The 18,335-nt window shown below is 38.0% G+C and overlaps 1 protein-coding gene across 3 annotated transcripts; it reads left to right on the forward strand.

Moving 5' to 3' along the window:
- Nucleotides 1-123: 123 nt before the first annotated feature.
- LOC131346774 (OX-2 membrane glycoprotein-like) lies at nucleotides 124-17,840 on the forward strand. 3 transcript variants are annotated; one of them, XM_058380386.1, is made up of 6 exons: nucleotides 124-288; nucleotides 7,275-7,616; nucleotides 15,524-15,865; nucleotides 16,481-16,780; nucleotides 16,902-17,003; nucleotides 17,562-17,837. In XM_058380386.1, the coding sequence occupies exons 2-6, from the start codon at nucleotides 7,424-7,426 to the stop codon at nucleotides 17,591-17,593; spliced, it is 969 nt and encodes a 322-aa protein (XP_058236369.1). In that variant the 5' UTR covers nucleotides 124-288; nucleotides 7,275-7,423; the 3' UTR covers nucleotides 17,594-17,837. The 3 variants fall into 3 exon arrangements, with proteins under 3 accessions (XP_058236369.1, XP_058236368.1, XP_058236371.1); XM_058380385.1 differs by lacking the exon at nucleotides 124-288 and adding an exon at nucleotides 3,526-3,684 and having other exon boundaries at nucleotides 17,562-17,840; XM_058380388.1 differs by lacking the exons at nucleotides 124-288; nucleotides 7,275-7,616 and adding an exon at nucleotides 15,183-15,329 and having other exon boundaries at nucleotides 17,562-17,828.
- Nucleotides 17,841-18,335: the final 495 nt, after the last annotated feature.

An 18,335-nucleotide genomic window follows, 5' to 3' on the forward strand; every position in this document is an offset into this window, starting at 1 on the left:
CCGCTTCAAAAATTTCAGACTCATTATCCATGTAAACTTACTTCACATCCAGTACAGTAGGTGGCGATAATGATGCTAAGGAGTTATTCACCAATAAACAAGAAGAAGAAGGAGGAGGAAACGTTACATAACAGGAAGAAGCCGACTGGAGATGGATCTATATCGGTTCGATGGATGAAATTAAGCAAAATAGAAAATTAAATGCTGTAAAATACTTTATTTTAGCACGGGGTTAACATGGCGTTGTCTAGGATTTTGCTAGTGCTTTTTTTTTTACCAGCATTGAAGGTGGGAACTCTTTCTGAATTGGTTAACCGAATGATGATGTTGGGCTGCATTTTTTGCATATGCATCTTAATGAGTAGAAACTTAGATCTCATTGAACTGAACAACTTTCTCACTGCATGTCATTAATTCTAATCCACAGGAAGTGAGTTATTTTGATTTGTTTGCAAAACGCACCCAATGGAATTTGAAATACTCCTCCTAGGGAATTGATACAATCACCACCAAACCCAGGCTAATATGATCTCAAGACATTGATACAATCACCACCAAACCCAGGCTAATATGATCTCAAGACAAAATTAGTAAGGGATTTTTAAAAATCCAAACAGTTCAGCCATGAGGAGTTCTTATGTTCTTGTATCTTAACAGTGGAAAGTCCTAATGTTTCTACACTGCCTAGCTGTTTCTTTTGCAGATAAATTATTACATTTTAGTATAGTGCCAAAATTATGTGGACACCAGATAAACACATGTACACTCCCTGAACATTTTAATAACCATTAATAACTTTAATAACAACCCTTTAATAATTAATACTGGGTAGGGCCTCCCTATTTGCATCACATGCACCTTAATGCTGCGAATCTCCTGTTCTGCCACATCCCTCTGTGGATTCAGGTCTGGTGACTGGAAAGGACACTGAACTTCTTGTCATTGTGAGACCAGTTTGAGGTTTTTTGCTCAGGCAGATGGTCAACACGGACCAGTACTCAATAAAGCAGTCATTCAAGCAATGATTGATTGGCATTAACAGGCCTAGAAACTGTCTGACAAGAAAACATTCACCACAGCATTACACCATCTCCACCAGCATGGACTGTTGAAATAAATTCTGACCATACTGTATCTCCCTCCAAGCACATACAGACACAAGTGGTTTTCTTGCTACTGGTTTATACGAAGATGTTCCTAGAAATCCACCATGAAAACTGAACACATTGGTAACAAACACATTAACACACAGTAGGTGCGTTTACATGGACACTTTTTAATCAGATCGGACTGAATTCAATCAGATTGACGAATCCGATCGCAGCGTTTACATCAACGCAGTATAAAGTAATCAGATTGTTATGCGCGTTTACATGACACATGATTTGAATCGGATTAGATCGCGTTTACTAAGGGTCTTCCTCCAATTATCTCATCCATGATGCTAAAGAACGGGAAAGTCGGCGGCGATTCTCCACTTTTGTTGTTCTGTGAGTGTGCCTTGTAATAAGCAGCCTTAAGAGATTTCCATCTGTTATTTATTTGGTCAATTGTCCAGTTTACATCTGTTTCTTTCAGCTTTTCATAAACCTGTTTTAAAAGCTCGCTGTTGCGTGACTTGCGTCCGTCTAGTCTTGTAACTACATTTTCTTCTTTTAAAATATTAATTAACAATGTACTCTCACCCACAGACCAGTTTTGCTTAGCGCCCGCCATTTTACCTACGACAACATCCGTACGTCATACGTTATTCTTGCGTCATTGCACATGCACAGAACTTTCCAGGAACATATTCCATCTGATTAAGTGTTTACATGTCCTCTCGGACTAAAAATGGTTTAAACCACCCCTTACCATTCGATTGAAATTTTAATCGGATGTGGCAAATTCCATCTGATTGACGTGTTTACATGACACTTTTTTAATCTGATTGTGCTTCTAGTCCTGTTACCATCGGATTACAAGTGTCCATGTAAACACACCTAGTGATAGCATGAAATGGTTTTACACCCTTTAAGACATAGAATAACAATAAATACCTCATTGGCTGCATGCAATGAAGAAGGGAAATAGTCTTCTTTGTGATACTTTAAGTCCTTTCATGGCTAAAACAAACATTTAGCGGAGCATCCGTTCCATACTGCTCTGTTCTGTTATGTAAACGAGAGTATCGAGCACAACTTGGTTGATAGCAGTGCAGATTGAGGAAAGAAGAAGAAGAAAATATATATATATATATATATAAATATATATATATATAAATATATATATATATATATATATATATATATATATATATATATATATATTGTTACACAGGTGGCATCCTATCACAGTTCCACGCTGGAATTCACTGAGCTCCTGAGAGCGATCCATTCTTTCACAAATGTTTGTAAAAACAGTCTGCATGCCTAGGTTCTTGATTTTATACACCTGTGGCCATGGAAGTGTATATATATATATATATATATATATATATATATATATATATATATATATATATTACACACACACCCACTATATTGCCAAAAGTATTCGCTCACCCATCCAAATAATCAGAATCAGGTGTTCCAAATCACTTCCATGGCCACAGGTGTATAAAATCAAGCACCTAGGCATGCAGACTGTTTTTACAAACATTTGTGAAAGAATGGGTCGCTCTCAGGAGCTCAGTGAATTCCAGCGTGGAACTGTGATAGGATGCCACCTGTGCAACAAATCCAGTCGTGAAATTTCCTCGCTCCTAAATATTCCACAGTCAACTGTCAGCTGTATTATAAGAACGTGGAAGTGTTTGGGAACGACAGCAACTCAGCCATGAAGTGGTAGGCCACGTAAACTGACGGAGCGGGTCAGCGGATGCTGAGGCGCATAGTGCGAAGTCAATCACTACAGACCTCCAAACTTCATGTGGCCTTCAGATTAGCTCAAGAACAGTGCGCAGAGAGCTTCATGGAATGGGTTTACATCACCAAGTGCAATGCAAAGCGTCGGATGCAGTGGTGTAAAGCACGCCGCCACTGGACTCTAGAGCAGTGGAGACACGTTCTCTGGAGTGACGAATCGCGCTTCTCCATCTGGCAATCTGATGGACGAGTCTGGGTTTGGCGGTTGCCAGGAGAACGGTACTTGTCTGACTGCATTGTGCCAAGTGTAAAGTTTGGTGGAGGGGGGATTATGGTGTGGGGTTGTTTTTCAGGAGCTGGGCTTGGCCCCTTAGTTCCAGTGAAAGGAACTCTGAATGCTTCAGCATACCAAGACATTTTGGACAATTCCATGCTCCCAGCTTTGTGGGAACAGTTTGGAGCTGGCCCCTTCCTCTTCCAACATGACTGTGCACCAGTGCACAAAGCAAGGTCCATAAAGACATGGATGACAGAGTCTGGTGTGGATGAACTTCACTGGCCTGCACAGAGTCCTGACCTCAACCCGATAGAACACCTTTGGGATGAATTAGAGCGGAGACTGAGAGCCAGGCCTTCTCGTCCAACATCAGTGTGTGACCTCACGAATGCGCTTCTGGAAGAATGGTCAAAAATTCCCATAAACACACTCCTAAACCTTGTGGACAGCCTTCCCAGAAGAGTTGAAGCTGTTATAGCTGCAAAGGGTGGACCGACGTCATATTGAACCCTATGGATTAGGAATGGGATGTCACTTAAGTTCATATGCGAGTCAAGGCAGGTGAGCGAATACTTTTGGAAATATAGTGTATATATATATATATATATATATATATATATATATATATATATATATATATATATATATATATATATATATATATATATATATATATATATAATCCGATTTGTCAGTCCTGTGACATTCAGATATCTAAATATTTGAAAGTTTCTTCCTTCTAGTATTTCCTTAAGTGTATAGTTTTTAATGCCACAGTCTTTTAGTGATTGAAATAGCTTGGACCTTTCTATATTTGTTGCAGTGCATTCTAGTGCGATATTGTTTCAGGGTGCCCACATTTAATGCAATTTCCATTTTCGTGTTTCCCTTTTTTGTATAAATTTTGGTTTAGTAATGTATGGCTGATTCGTAATCTTGTCATAATCACATCCTTTTTCCTGCTTTTATTATGCTTCCTTTCCATCCCCACATTTCTTTGTATTACATATAGATATCTTCCTTTTGTTTCTGTGTCCCATATGTTCTGCCATCTCTTTTTCATCTCATATCCAATCAATCCTTTTATTCCTGCACCCTGATGTTAATATCTGGTTCCTTTAGTGCCTTTTTTGCAAAGTTATCTGCTTCCTCATTTCCCGATATTCCAACATGTGCTGGTACCCATACAAATCTGACCCTTATGCCTATGTTCTCCCTTTTATAATTTATTAACTCAGTTGTGCTAAAACTACTTCTTACTTTCTTAAGTGCTTTTTTCCTCATGGAGATTGCCTTGCTGCATTCCTCATTCCACCATGGAACCACTCGTTTCATATTGCCTGTTTTCTTTTTCTCGATTGCTACCTCTGCTGCTCTTCTTATTGCCTTGGAGACTTCTGTGTTAAACCCATCTACATCTTCTATTTCATTCGGCAACTTCTTCAGATAGGATTCACAGTTTTCCACATATTTGTCTCAGTTAGCCTTTTTAAAATTCCATCTTTCCATTTTTCCACCTCCTGTTTTTCAATATTTATCCTGATTTCACAGAGAATTGGGAAATGGTCACTTCCTATATTGTTCTGGGTTAGAACTGTCCAGTTACTATGTCTATGGCTGATAGCTTTCCACTACCTATATCTATTCTAGTTCCTGACCCATCGTTTAAACACACTAATCCTTTAATGTCTACTAATGCTTCCACCACCACCCCATTGTGATCTGCATTTTCACACCCCCACAGTGAACTATGAGAGTTAAAATCTCCGCACCATATTATCTTTTGTTTTCCTTCCCCACCAATCCTTTCTAAATTTCTTATGTTAAGCTTCCTACATGTTTTATATATGTTTATGATTTTTATACTTTCTGTTCCTTCCCATATTTCTACTGCTACTTCCTCTTCCTCTATTCCCCTCTCATTTCCACCTTGTCTGCCTCTATGAATTGCAATATATGCCTGAAGTGTGAAATTTAAGCATGGTTGAAGCCAGGATTCCTGAACACAGATTATATTTGGACATTTATCTTGATTTATGATGAAATTCTTAAATTCCTGCCCGTTTGCAATCAAACTTCTTGCATTCCATTGTAATATTGTCAGGGCCATTAATAGCCACAACAGGTCTGGGAGTTTCCTACTTGTGCCTTAAGTCTTTCATTTCATCTCCATACTGATTCCTTCTAATTTCACATACTTTTCTGCTGCTTTTACAATAATTTTAATTCTCTCAGTCCTGCTATCTGTTTGAGCTGAAAATTGACTACTTCTGCTATGAATGAAATTTTGTCCACCTCCTGTGGATTTGTCTCAGTTTCTTCCACACTATCTTCCCTACCTTTAGTTGCAGCTCTTTCCATTATCTTTGGCTCTCGTTTCTTTTTCAACTTTCTTCAGGGCCTCTGCATATAATCCTTCTCCTACTCTGACATTTTGTGCCTTCACCATTTTCTGTCTCTCCTGGCATCCTCTGTACCCTGCACTATGCTGTCCCCCACAATTACAAAATTTAGGACTTGTTTGCATTTACCATAATCATGTTACCCTCCATATCTTGCACATCTTTGCTTTCCTCTACAAACTGCCGCTACATGTCCATATCTTTGGCATTTATAACATCTTAACGGGGGAGGTACATATGGTCGGACCGCATACCTCATTTAGCCCAGGTTTATGCTTTACAGGCAATTTTTCCTCATCAAAAAGAACCATCACTGATAGGCTTTCCTTCCTTTCTTTAACTTTTACATAAAGCAGTCTTCTCACCTCCTTTACTACTGCTCCTGAGATTTTCTCTTTAATTCTTTCTGCTGACATATCAGTCAGAATTCCAGATATCACTCCTCTTACCCAGTTCTTCTTTTCTGGGATTGAACATGAAACTTTTTTCTCTAGTATCATCATTAGCCCAAGTGCCTTTTTTGCTGCCGGCTGTCCCATCCCGGATTCCCATCTCTGAGCGTTTTAGCACTGTGAATCTGTCCTATCTCGTCATTGATCGCTTTAGTTAACTTGAATGGATTTATTGCAGATATAGGCTCAGTCAAATTTTAGTTAAAGTTAAATTTTATCAATACCTTGTGTTCTTCCTTTCTTCTCCTAATTTGGTCTTTTCCTTTTTCACTGTCAGAATCTGATACCTGACCCCAGTTCTTCTTTTTTCCTGTTTTCAACTATATTCCACTCATTGCCAAAAATGTAAACCAAATATATAAACTGCATAAGCAGTATAAAGGCAGCAGTTACACCTACAATCAGTGTGCCTCATTTGAAATGGAAATTCATCAGACCAGGCTACGTTTTCTGGTCTTCAGCTGTCTAGTTTTGGTGAGCTTGTATCAACTGCAGCCTAAGCTTTCTGTTCTTGGCTGACAGAAGTGGAACCTTTCCTGTTCTTCTGCTGTTATAGCTGGTCAATGTGCTTTGTATTCTGAGATGCTTTTCTGCAGATCAGTAGTTACAGAGATATTCATACCAGCCTGTCTGCCAATAAGAGTCATGCCATGCTCAAAAGCACAGAGATCACACATTTTTTCTCCATTCTGATGGTTGATGTGAACGTTACTGGAGGCTACTGGCCTGCGCCTGTGTGATTGTATGTATTGCACTGCTGCCATTTGATTGGATAACTAAAAGTGCATGAATAAGTGAACAGTTGTATCGAATAAAGTGATTGGTGGGTGTATGTGAACTTGGTGGACATATGCTCCAAAAGCATGGGCATTAATATGAAGTTGCCCCACTTTTTGAATGACAGTCAGCCAATTCACACAGCAAAGACAACACTGGTATGGCTATGGTACAAGTTTCATGGACCGTGCAGTCATGGACATCCAGAAACTTGTACCATAGCCATACCAGCCAAAGCACAGACTAGAATCACATTACTCAAGATGTTGAAACAATATTACTCTGACACCTTTACTAAAACTCCTAGAAGAAAAGTAAACCTTACATGGTACAAAATCAGACTCTTCTTAACTAACCAGTAAGCATTCACTGGAATTCTGATTGGTTCACTGCACAGTAGAGGCGCACAATGCAGAGTAAGCTCTCTGGAGGAAAACAACAATATTCTCATGGTGTAAACATCATATTTCATATATTATTAAAATATTCTCTTTCTCTCCCCCCCTTTTTTTTTATACAGCCATAAGGGTCATTGGTCGGGATGTGACTGTGACAGCAGGAGATGATGCAAAGTTGTTCTGTCAAGTGGTTGAGACAGCAGAGCCTCTGCTGAGTATTAGGTGGCAAAGGCGAACAAAGGAAAAGCCATCAATTACAGATCTTTTGGTTATGACATCAGGTGGCAAACAGGAATATATAAACGGAGCGAGGGACAGAGTAAAATTTGCAGGGAGCTACACAGGACTGGACGGTTCAATTCTTCTACATAATCTTACTGTTTTAGATGAAGGAATCTACACCTGCATCTTCGATGTATTTCCAAGTGGATCTTATGAAACAGATGTTCGTCTCACGATACAAGGTAAAATTCTTTGTAGATATTTTGATAAACTCAGATGTTTAGGAAATAACATTTAGAGTATACAATTTTGTATTTTGCAACATGTGTTTTTTTTCACACTTACACCTTCCTGCATACACATACACTATATTGCCAAAAGTATTCGCTCACCCATCCAAATAATCAGAATCAGGTCTTCCAATCACTTCCATGGCCACAGGTGTATAAAATCAAGCACCTAGGCATGCAGACTGTTTTTACAAACATTTGTGAAAGAATGGGTCGCTCTCAGGAGCTCAGTGAATTCCAGCGTGGAACTGTGATAGGATGCCACCTGTGCAACAAATCCAGTCGTGAAATTTCCTCGCTCCTAAATATTCCACAGTCAACTGTCAGCTGTATTATAAGAACGTGGAAGTGTTTGGGAACGACAGCAACTCAGCCATGAAGTGGTAGGCCACGTAAACTGACGGAGCGGGTCAGCGGATGCTGAGGCGCATAGTGCGAAGAGGTCGCCAACTTTCTGCAGAGTCAATCGCTACAGACCTCCAAACTTCATGTGGCCTTCAGATTAGCTCAAGAACAGTGCACAGAGAGCTTCATGGAATGGGTTTCCATGGCCGAGCAGCTGCATCCAAGCCATACATCACCAAGTGCAATGCAAAGCGTCGGATGCAGTGGTGTAAAGCACGCCGCCACTGGACTCTAGAGCAGTGGAGACGCGTTCTCTGGAGTGACGAATCGTGCTTCTCCATCTGGCAATCTGATGGACGAGTCTGGGTTTGGCGGTTGCCAGGAGAACGGTACTTGTCTGACTGCATTGTGCCAAGTGTAAAGTTTGGTGGAGGGGGGATTATGGTGTGGGGTTGTTTTTCAGGAGCTGGGCTTGGCCCCTTAGTTCCAGTGAAAGGAACTCTGAATGCTTCAGCATACCAAGACATTTTGGACAATTCCATGCTCCCAACTTTGTGGGAACAGTTTGGAGCTGGCCCCTTCCTCTTCCAACATGACTGTGCACCAGTGCACAAAGCAAGGTCCATAAAGACATGGATGACAGAGTCTGGTGTGGATGAACTTGACTGGCCTGCACAGAGTCCTGACCTCAACCCGATAGAACACCTTTGGGATGAATTAGAGCGGAGACTGAGAGCCAGGCCTTCTCGTCCAACATCAGTGTGTGACCTCACAAATGCGCTTCTGGAAGAATGGTCAAAAATTCCCATAAACACACTCCTAAACCTTGTGGACAGCCTTCCCAGAATAGTTGAAGCTGTTATAGCTGCAAAGGGTGGACCGACGTCATATTGAACCCTATGGATTAGAAATGGGATGTCACTTAAGTTCATATGCGAGTCAAGGCAGGTGAGCGAATACTTTTGGCAATATAGTGTATATACATAGTACCACCTGGTCAACACAGGAGACTTTTTCTATTGTTCTACAGAGAGGCCAAGGGGTATAAAAAGGTATGCTGTATGCAATGTATGGAAACGCATTTACCCTCAAGCATTTTTATGACTCTGCCCAACTCAAATAAAATTAATCTCAAACTGCAAACCAGTTAAATGAAAGAGCAGAGAAGTTGAAAATTGGTTGTGCTGGGCAGAGAACAATCTCTTTGTGAGACTGTGTGTCATCATTGGCCTGGAAACAGAGACTCAGTCCAGTCTTACAAAACAAGTAAAATAGTAGGCTTTCCAACAATAGGTTAGACTGGGAGACAGGATACTAATGGGTCAGTTCTGTTTTGAGCACTGAATACTGAGCTTTCAGTGAAACAGTGTATAGCTGGTGGTGAGTGGACTTCCCCTGGCATGTTTACAATATGTTGTATTTTTGTTATGTACTATCCTGATTAGATATTTGATTAAATGGTTTCCCTGAATATCATCACAAAAATTAGCCCTAACATAATTTGGTCTATATAACTTAATCAAATTAGTGCAAAATTGCCTGATCATGCTAATAGTCCATCCATACTCAGAAATTCCTCAGTGAATTTTAGAGAGAGCTTAAGATAATTACAGTTGCATCCATCGAAGCTGGAAACTGGGTTAAAAGCAGCTACAATTTTTAACCTCCTACCACCTGGCGTCCACATACGTGGACATCACATTTTTGGTTGTGTGCACCATAATACTTAATTCTTTGTAACTGGAACCTGTTGTACACAAAAGAAGTGGCTTCATGTTCAAAGATAATATCTGTTTATTATATTTATTGCTTCCTCCTAACCCCAAATAGGTAGAAGAAATCTAAAATGCAAGCTCAGGTCTTAGGAGGTTGATTATTTCTGTGGGAATGGGCTGGGCCCCTATTTTCCACACTGAAGGTGCCACCTCTAGGCAGAAGTTTCCCACAAATCTTTAAGCTCTGGTATTTGCGAGTGTGTAAAATACATTTACATTACATTTACATTTCTGGCATTTGGCAAACACACTTATCCAGATGTACAAAAGTGCTTAGAAGTCTCTATCAATGAATACATTAACACTCACTAAACACCATCCTCACACACTAAACACCATCCTCACACACTAAACACCATCCTTAGATACACACCATGATTGAATACCCCAGGGATCCTGATATGTACAAACCTACCTTCACATTTATAAACACATTCATTTCAAACTCTGTGTTTATTTATTAATTTCAAACACAAATAGGATAAATAATATTGATCTAGCCTAACTAGCCCCTTATTTCTGCAGCACTGACTTCCGCAGTAGGCTTTTTCCCAAAACAGACCTGCTACACATCGGACCAATCACAGCAAGAGAAGTGGCAGAGCACAGCCAATAGCCAAAAGTGCTGTGAGCCGTGCAGCCCTGCCTTCTAATACAACCAATCTCGCAAGATTTTTCATAAAAACAGTAACTTTTAACTTTATATTTTTCCCCCTATGTTTCTATATTTCTTTAAAGCTGCTTTAAGACAACGTCCATTGTTAAAAGCGCCATGCAAATAAATTGAATAGAATTTATGTACATTTCTGATGTCATTTTATTTGTCACCATAGGAACGAATTAATTATATTTTAATTAATAGACCTTGATCTTTCCATGGTCAGAGCTCCGGAAGTGACGTCCACGACTCCAGAAAGTTTTTGTCCTCCCCTTTCTCGTATATTTCTCCTAAAAGACGGAAAGATGTGGCACAACACACAGTGCTCAGTGTAAATGAGTGCACCCCCTTTGAAAAGTAACATTTTAAACAATATCTCAATGAACACAAAAACAATCTCCAAAATGTTGACAAGACTAAGTTTAATAAAACATCTGTTTAACTTATAACATGAAAGTAAGGTTAATAATATAACTTAGATTACACATTTTTCAGTTTTATTCAAATTAGGGTGATGCAAAAATGAGTACACCCCACAACAAAAACTACTACATCTAGTACTTTGTATGGCCTCCATGATGTTTAATGACAGCACCAAGTCTTCTAGGCATAGAATGAACAAGTTGGTGACATTTTGCAACATAATGAACTCTTTTAGAGACTGGATGCTGGATGGAGAGTGATGCTCAACTTGTCTCTTCAGAATTCCCCATAGGTGTTCGATTGGGTTCACATCAGGAGACATACTTTCCAGTGAATCACTTTCACCCTGTTCTTCTTCAGAAATCCAACAGTGGCCTTAGATGTGCATTTAGGATCATTGTCATGTTGGAAAAGTGCACGACGACCAAGAGCATGGAGTGATAGCAGCATCTTCTCTTTCAGTATAGAGCAGTACATCTGTGAATTCATGAGGCCATCAATGAAATGCAGCTCCCCGACACCAGCAGCACTCATGCAGCCCCACTTAAGGACACTGCAACCACCATGTTTCACTGTAGGCACCAATTGCTAGATTCGGAGCTGTAGAACTGCATGTGTTCTGCCTGTAACAGAGAATAAGTGATGGGCATGATACACTAAATATTTCTAACATAGTTACTTATAGAATAATTTAATCATTTATTTAGTGCCAACTCCAAGGGGCCAAGCACCAAAGGTGTCACTTTGTGACAGTCTTGCTCCAAAAGATAGCAGCCTTCAACTACAAAGATTATGCTGTTTGCAACAACAAGAAGGGTTGCAACGTGCAGAATGGAATAGTTTATAAGTGAGTTATAAAGTTTGCCTAGAAAGTGATGAACACCAGTTTTAAAAAGCTGGCATGCCTAGTGAAAATTTGTTATAATAATTATTACTCTGGCCTTAAATTTGGCAAAGAGCACATTATGGCGTGTTTAGGAAATGTAAAGGTAAGGACTTGGTAAAGGTAAAGAGTTGTTGCAGTGTCCTCCAATGCTGGGCAGAGTCTCCTGCTTTTCTAAAACTGAATAATTACAGACTCTGGGTTTCTGTCAGGAACAGCTGGACAGTTCCCTGTCAGGCCCAGAGAGGGTGCTGGCAGGCGAATCTTGGAAGCCTGCTTCTTCATGTGTATTTTGTGTCATGCCTTTTCAATTGTTCTCCAATTCTTCCTGTTGTATCACCTGTTCCCCATTTACCTTAATGTCTAGCCCTATAAATAGGGATCCTTGTGTACCTGTCATTGTTAATCTGTTCTGTGGACTTGGTTTTTGCCATAGATTATGTTAAGATTTTTAGATCTAGGTTTTGTTTTTGATTTAGTTCCTTGTCATGTCTAGTGTTCAGTTAGTCTACCCCATGTCTCGTGTTTATGTTAATAAAGCAGTGCTTCATTTTATCCTACATTTGTGTCTTACTCCATGGCGTGAGGACGAACACACCACCACGGAGGTCAGGGTTGATGGGCCGGTCATGACAGTTTCTCTCCAAATTTCTGCCTTTTCAGGTGCAGTGACTACACTGGTTTCACTGCAAAATATATTTATTTATTTTGGCCATTTATTACTAGTCATTTTGCACTATAATTAATGTTGGTGTTATCAAATGCAAATGTGCCATCAATGATTTATAATAATTTATAGTGGTTTGCCATTTATCACAAAAAAAAAAACATCAAAATTTAAAGAAAATGTCGTGCTTTACTCATTGTGTTGTTTTTGTGACTGGGCTAACCTTTACATGTACTACAGTCAAAAGCCCCTAGATTTCATTTGTCTCTGATTTGTGCATATATGAATGAGATGTTTCACTGAAGGGAAGTTTTTAAATGTATAAATACCAAATGCAGGTATGCTCTGATATAAACCAAGAGCATATAAGTTTGTCGCACAGAAATGTCCACTGCTTGGTCAAGATAACTAGTGACATAACTAGTGACTAGGCATTTCATGTAAAGACTGAATGTGAGGTGACCAGACCACATTAATAAAGGAAATTTAATTCTGTCAGAGTTTTTACAACAGCAGCAACATGGTTTCAATATTTTCAGGTGGACTTTGGGTAAAAAAGTTTGTCCAATCTGAGTTAAAGTGAAGGGAGGAGAAAGGCCTTAAGCACACAAAATACTGCTCCTGATGTAATTTGTAACATTTAACTGGATCAGATCTTTAGCTGATATTCTTTAACGTTTTTTATACCATCCAATTTAGCTATGGATTCTACTACAAAACAAAACATCTTAATGAACAGTAAGCATACAAATATGATGTATAACCATGTTACAGGCAAGAAAGTGATTTTGATAATAATATAGAAAATTAGGTAGATACACAAAACAAACAAGTATTTTTTAAAATAGTTTTTGAATTTGTATTTATCAGATATAGTATTTCTTAATTACAACAACCAATATTTACAGTATTTAATTTATTAATGAAACACATGTTTTGCACTAATGAAACTAACTAATGTTTTAATTACACTTAATCCACAACACTTAACATCCACATGTCTCAAGTAGTGGTTTGTACTTTCTGGTTCATCTGTAAGATGACAGTTTGTGTTTTTGTTTTTGTTTTTGTTTGTTTCTTTCTTTTTTCTAATTATCGTCATAAGGAAGGTTGATGAGGGAATATAAGCATAGTTGACGTAACATAAGTGATAATATGAGTTAAATTTTGTATCATGAAACTGACAAAACCTTGACTCTCCTTCAGTAAAAGTTAAATTAAAGTCTCCTCGCCATATCAGCAATGCTTTTCATTGTTATATAAAAAGATGCATTTAAAGTGTTTATTATTAGGCTTAATTTATGGCAGAGCATCCACCATACAAGCCTCTGTACATGAGACTATAGGAGTGGTAATGTGTTTATGTGAAGGATCATATTAATATAATTATTATAAATATATATATCGTTTATCACAATTCATGACAACCTTCTTATTTTTTATTTTTTCATCTCTGAAGTGGTATAATCATTGTAATCAATACACAATCTTGTTAAAATGATTTGACTATATTTCAGTTCTGATGTCATAGCTCATGTATGAATAGCAAAATTTTAGTACCACCACCGCCTTCCTGCCCCATGTTAATGTAACCTTTCACCACCAAGCACTTTAGTTTTTTTTTTCTTCCACATGTAAATAGTTTTGATTTGCGAGAGATTGTGAATAGATTTGTGTACATATGTGATCCCCTCATCTGATTAAGTATCACATTTTTTGGCTAGTGCTTCCATGGTATTAACAATCCTGTCATTACTGGTAATTTAGCATTCTAACTGTCTAACTGGGAAATGAAGTAAACATATGAATTTCCTTTAGGCTTGGCAGTCACGTGTCAGGTTCCAGTCATTCTCTGTTGCCTTCCCCTAACCATTAGCGTGAAGTGGGCAGGTGTTAGAATGTGGCCATCTGTCATATGACCTTGTGATTCCTGTCAGATTTTAGATGTAGTTTCTTGATGTTACTAGAAAACAAGTGATAAACTTGACAAACCTGATGCTTGGAAAGTACTGGGTATACATTACAGTACACAACAGTAAATAAACTTCCATATAAAATCCCCTGAAAATCAAACATTGTATCTTCATTAGACTGATTGTGGGGAATACCACAGAGTCTGTTTTAGTTTCACTTCTTCTCTCTTTTTCTCTCACTCTCTCTGTCTCTCTCTCTCACTCTCTCTGTCTCTCTCTCGCTCTCTCACTCGTAAATTTAACACTCTCAACAACACTAATTCATGTGTCCTTATCTTTGTTTCTGCATTGTTCTAAAATCACAATACATTAACATATGTATTATCTGTCTGTTTATGAAATCCACTGCCAGTAGTCTTGTGTAGAAAAGCTTGTTCTTTTGAATTCACTGGTAATAAACTGTAGGTTTGTTTACCAGTTGCAGACTCTGTGGAATTGTCACCCAGTAGCTCCAGGGAACCTGATTCAGTGAGCTTTGTTTACTGTTGTTGTGAAATGTTCATGTTGTACAGGTTTTTTCCAAACCATTCAGGTAGGTGGATAGGTGGGACAGGTTTTTACATTTTACGATGAAATTCTAGACACCTGTTAAAAAAAATTACACTGTAAATGTTCAATAGCTGTTAGCTAATAGATTTACTTAATAAGGCATATGAGAGCTACATTACTGAATATTTATGGAATTCCAGGAACATGTCAGTAATGACACATTTTACCGGGATGAATGCTTACATAAAGACAGTATCATGACTAAAGAGAGATCCTGGCATATCTAGTGGGTTTTTCCAGATCAGCTGATACTGAGTTGAGTCATAACTTTTGGTTTTGGTTCTTATATATTGTTCCAGCTCAGGAGCTTGCCTGTAGTTTGTGAGTTGATATGCACCAAAGAAGAAACACAATGCTGGATTATACAGTTTTCTTAAACCTGCTTACATTGGGTATTTATGTTTTTATAAATTAGTTCACTGTTATATGCCAAGCAAAATGTATACTTATACTTATTATTATTATTATTATTATTATTATTATTGTTGTTGTTGTTGTTGTTGTTGGTGATGATGATGATGATGATGATGTTGATGTTATTTACAGGAGTAAATGTGTATTATATTAATGTCCTGTTGTTCCTCAGTTTTGTCAGCGGGGATACTGAAGAGAGAGGACTTGAATGTGTCCCTTGGAGGAGATGCAACGTTTTCGTGTGAACTTCCGGGCGCTGTTGGAGTAAAGCAGGTCATTTGGCAGCAACACAGAGATGATGGCACCCTGCGCAGTATGGTCACTTTTACAGAGAGCTCTAAACCCCAAGTGGACGATGCGTTCGTGGACAAAGTGAATGTCACCGTGGCATCAGTCCAAAGTACTACTATTGTGATAAAGAATGTGACTTTCAAAGACGAAGCCTGTTATGTGTGTACCTTCAGTGTGTATCCGTCTGGAACCGAGAGGGAGACAGCATGCCTCAGTGTACAAGGTAGGTTCTGGATTATGTGGAAAAATCTCACATTTTATCATGTATAAGGCTAAAAGAGTGTTTCACAGAAGCTGCTGCTGCTACTACTACTACTACTAATAATAATAATAATAATAATGTTATAAAAACAACACTTTTAATTATGTTAAGCCTAAATAAGGTGTAGAAACTCAAAGACATAGCTAAATGGACTCTTGCCACACAATTTAACACAAATGTTAAATTCAACATCAAATAAACAATTACCTGCTTAATATATTTATTTGCCTTTTGTTTACATTGTAATGAAACAAAGCATGTCGTCTGATCATCCAAATATCTTAGTAAATTATTATATGCAATGGTATATTATTGTGTATACAGATGTCAGCACCTTACTATAGAGTTAATAGTCCAGTCCAGTAGTTTGTAGTCTAGCAGGTCAGAGCTCTTACAAATCAGAAAAAGCAGTAAAGTAAATTTAAATTGCTTTAACAATTCTATAAGACATCTGATTTTGTTGTATGTCATTTTTTGTTAGATAAAAAGCATCTTGCCATTATTAGCAGATTTTTTTTTTTTTGGAAATGGGAAAAATGGGATATGTCTGATATTAACCTTATTATTTGCATGCAGGTTTATCAGAAATCACTTCCCAGTTTCCGGATACACCTAAGGGGAAGGACATTGTTGTCTCTTGCTCAGCCACTGGTAAACCTAGACCGGTGTTCAGCTGGTGGTCTGAAGAGGAAGAACTGAGCGATTACTCATCAGAGACGTTCACAATAAAGAATGAGGACAGTACAGAAACAACTACAAGTAATCTAACAATTCCACATTCACAATTCAGTGGAAAATACGTGAAATGTGTGGCTAGAAGTGGCAGTATAGAGAAGAGTGTAAACATTACGGTGGAGAAACAGATAAGAGATACAAGTAAGAGCAATGTTATTTTGCTAATAAAAAAAACCCTGAAAATTTTCCCACCATAATTTCCCATCCTTTTAAATTCGCTTCCATGTGAATTATTAACTATTTATTTTATTTCCCTTTTCAGAGACTCCAGAGGCACCCAGATATTATATTGTTTCTGCTCTTGTCATGATCACCAGTGTTGTTATCAGTTGTGTTGTTATTCTTTTGCATCGGAAACGGAAAAGTAGGTAGCAGTACATTTCTCAGTCTTTGAAGCCTCTTGCGCTTTTTCATGTGATGATAGTCAGTGAAAGCTGAACTAGATTGAACTAGAGTTAAATTGAAGTATTAAAAACTGGAGCAAACTCAGCTTGCGTAATTCTGTTAAAAAGAAGATTTGAAACAAAACATCTATTTATCGTTTCTGTCCTATAGCTAGAGTCACATCTGCATCTGATTTATTATAGTTTGACAAAATTATTCTTAGATTTGTAGAATAATTAGAAGTAAATTCATAATTGATCAGTCTGTTTTTTGCACGTCTGCGTATCCAAATTTGTGTAATCTTTAGTAATTTACGGTTGTAGGTGACTGCATTATATATCATAATTAAAATATAACATCATTTAAAAGTGAAATATTCACATTACGTGCCATATACCACAATCAGTACATACAGTGATATACCAATATAGTATAGTATTTGTATTTATACCAAACTTCACCGTATTTTTTTTCACACCCTATAATGTATTGTGTTGTGAGCAGCCTTGTAATTAAATCTTATCATATTTTTTTGCAGAAGATCAAAAACACCTTATTGAGACCGTCTGATATACATTGACACTCAAAGGTTTTCCTCTCAGAAGTATGAGAATATTGGAATATTGTAAGAGAATTGAAAAACACTGTGAAAAATGAATGTTTGTATTGTGTGTCAGTGTTCACCTGGACTAAAAAAGCACTTTATTCAGATAACAAAGTCAAAACATATTTATTTATAAATGATTTTATTTTTTTTGTTAAATTATTGTTGTATTTGTCATCATGTAAATTATTTAAATAAACAACTAATATATGGTGTGTGTTTCTTATTTGTTCTCTTTTCTTCTTTATTCTCATTCTTTCTGATGTGTGTAAAAGAAAATTTGATTCCTGTTGTTGATAGCTGGGAGTGTCTGATGTGGGAGAAATGGACAGGCATGAAGACCTGAGTGACTTTGAAAAAAGGCAATTAGGTTGGATTGTCTCTGAGAATGCAAGGCTTGTGGTGCGTTCCCAGTCAGCAGTAGTGATAACAGTGGTCAGAAGAGGAACAAATTAGGAACTGGTAACTGGGTGTTGGGAACCCAAGTCTCATTGATGTGTGAGGGTGGCAAGGCCTGTCCTGTCTGCTCCAAAAAAACCCAGAAGGGTTACTGTGGCACAAAGATTTACACTGGATTTAGTAAAGTAATGCATAAAATCAGGCAGATGCAGGCCAGCAGCTTCAGGTAGTGTTCACTTCATACATAATCATGCTAGAGAGGCTGGTTTGATCTCCTGGGATTTTCACATGCAACAATCTTTAATGTTT

The sequence above is a fragment of the Hemibagrus wyckioides genome, linkage group LG26 (genome assembly GCF_019097595.1).
Source record: "Hemibagrus wyckioides isolate EC202008001 linkage group LG26, SWU_Hwy_1.0, whole genome shotgun sequence".
NCBI lineage: Eukaryota > Metazoa > Chordata > Actinopteri > Siluriformes > Bagridae > Hemibagrus > Hemibagrus wyckioides.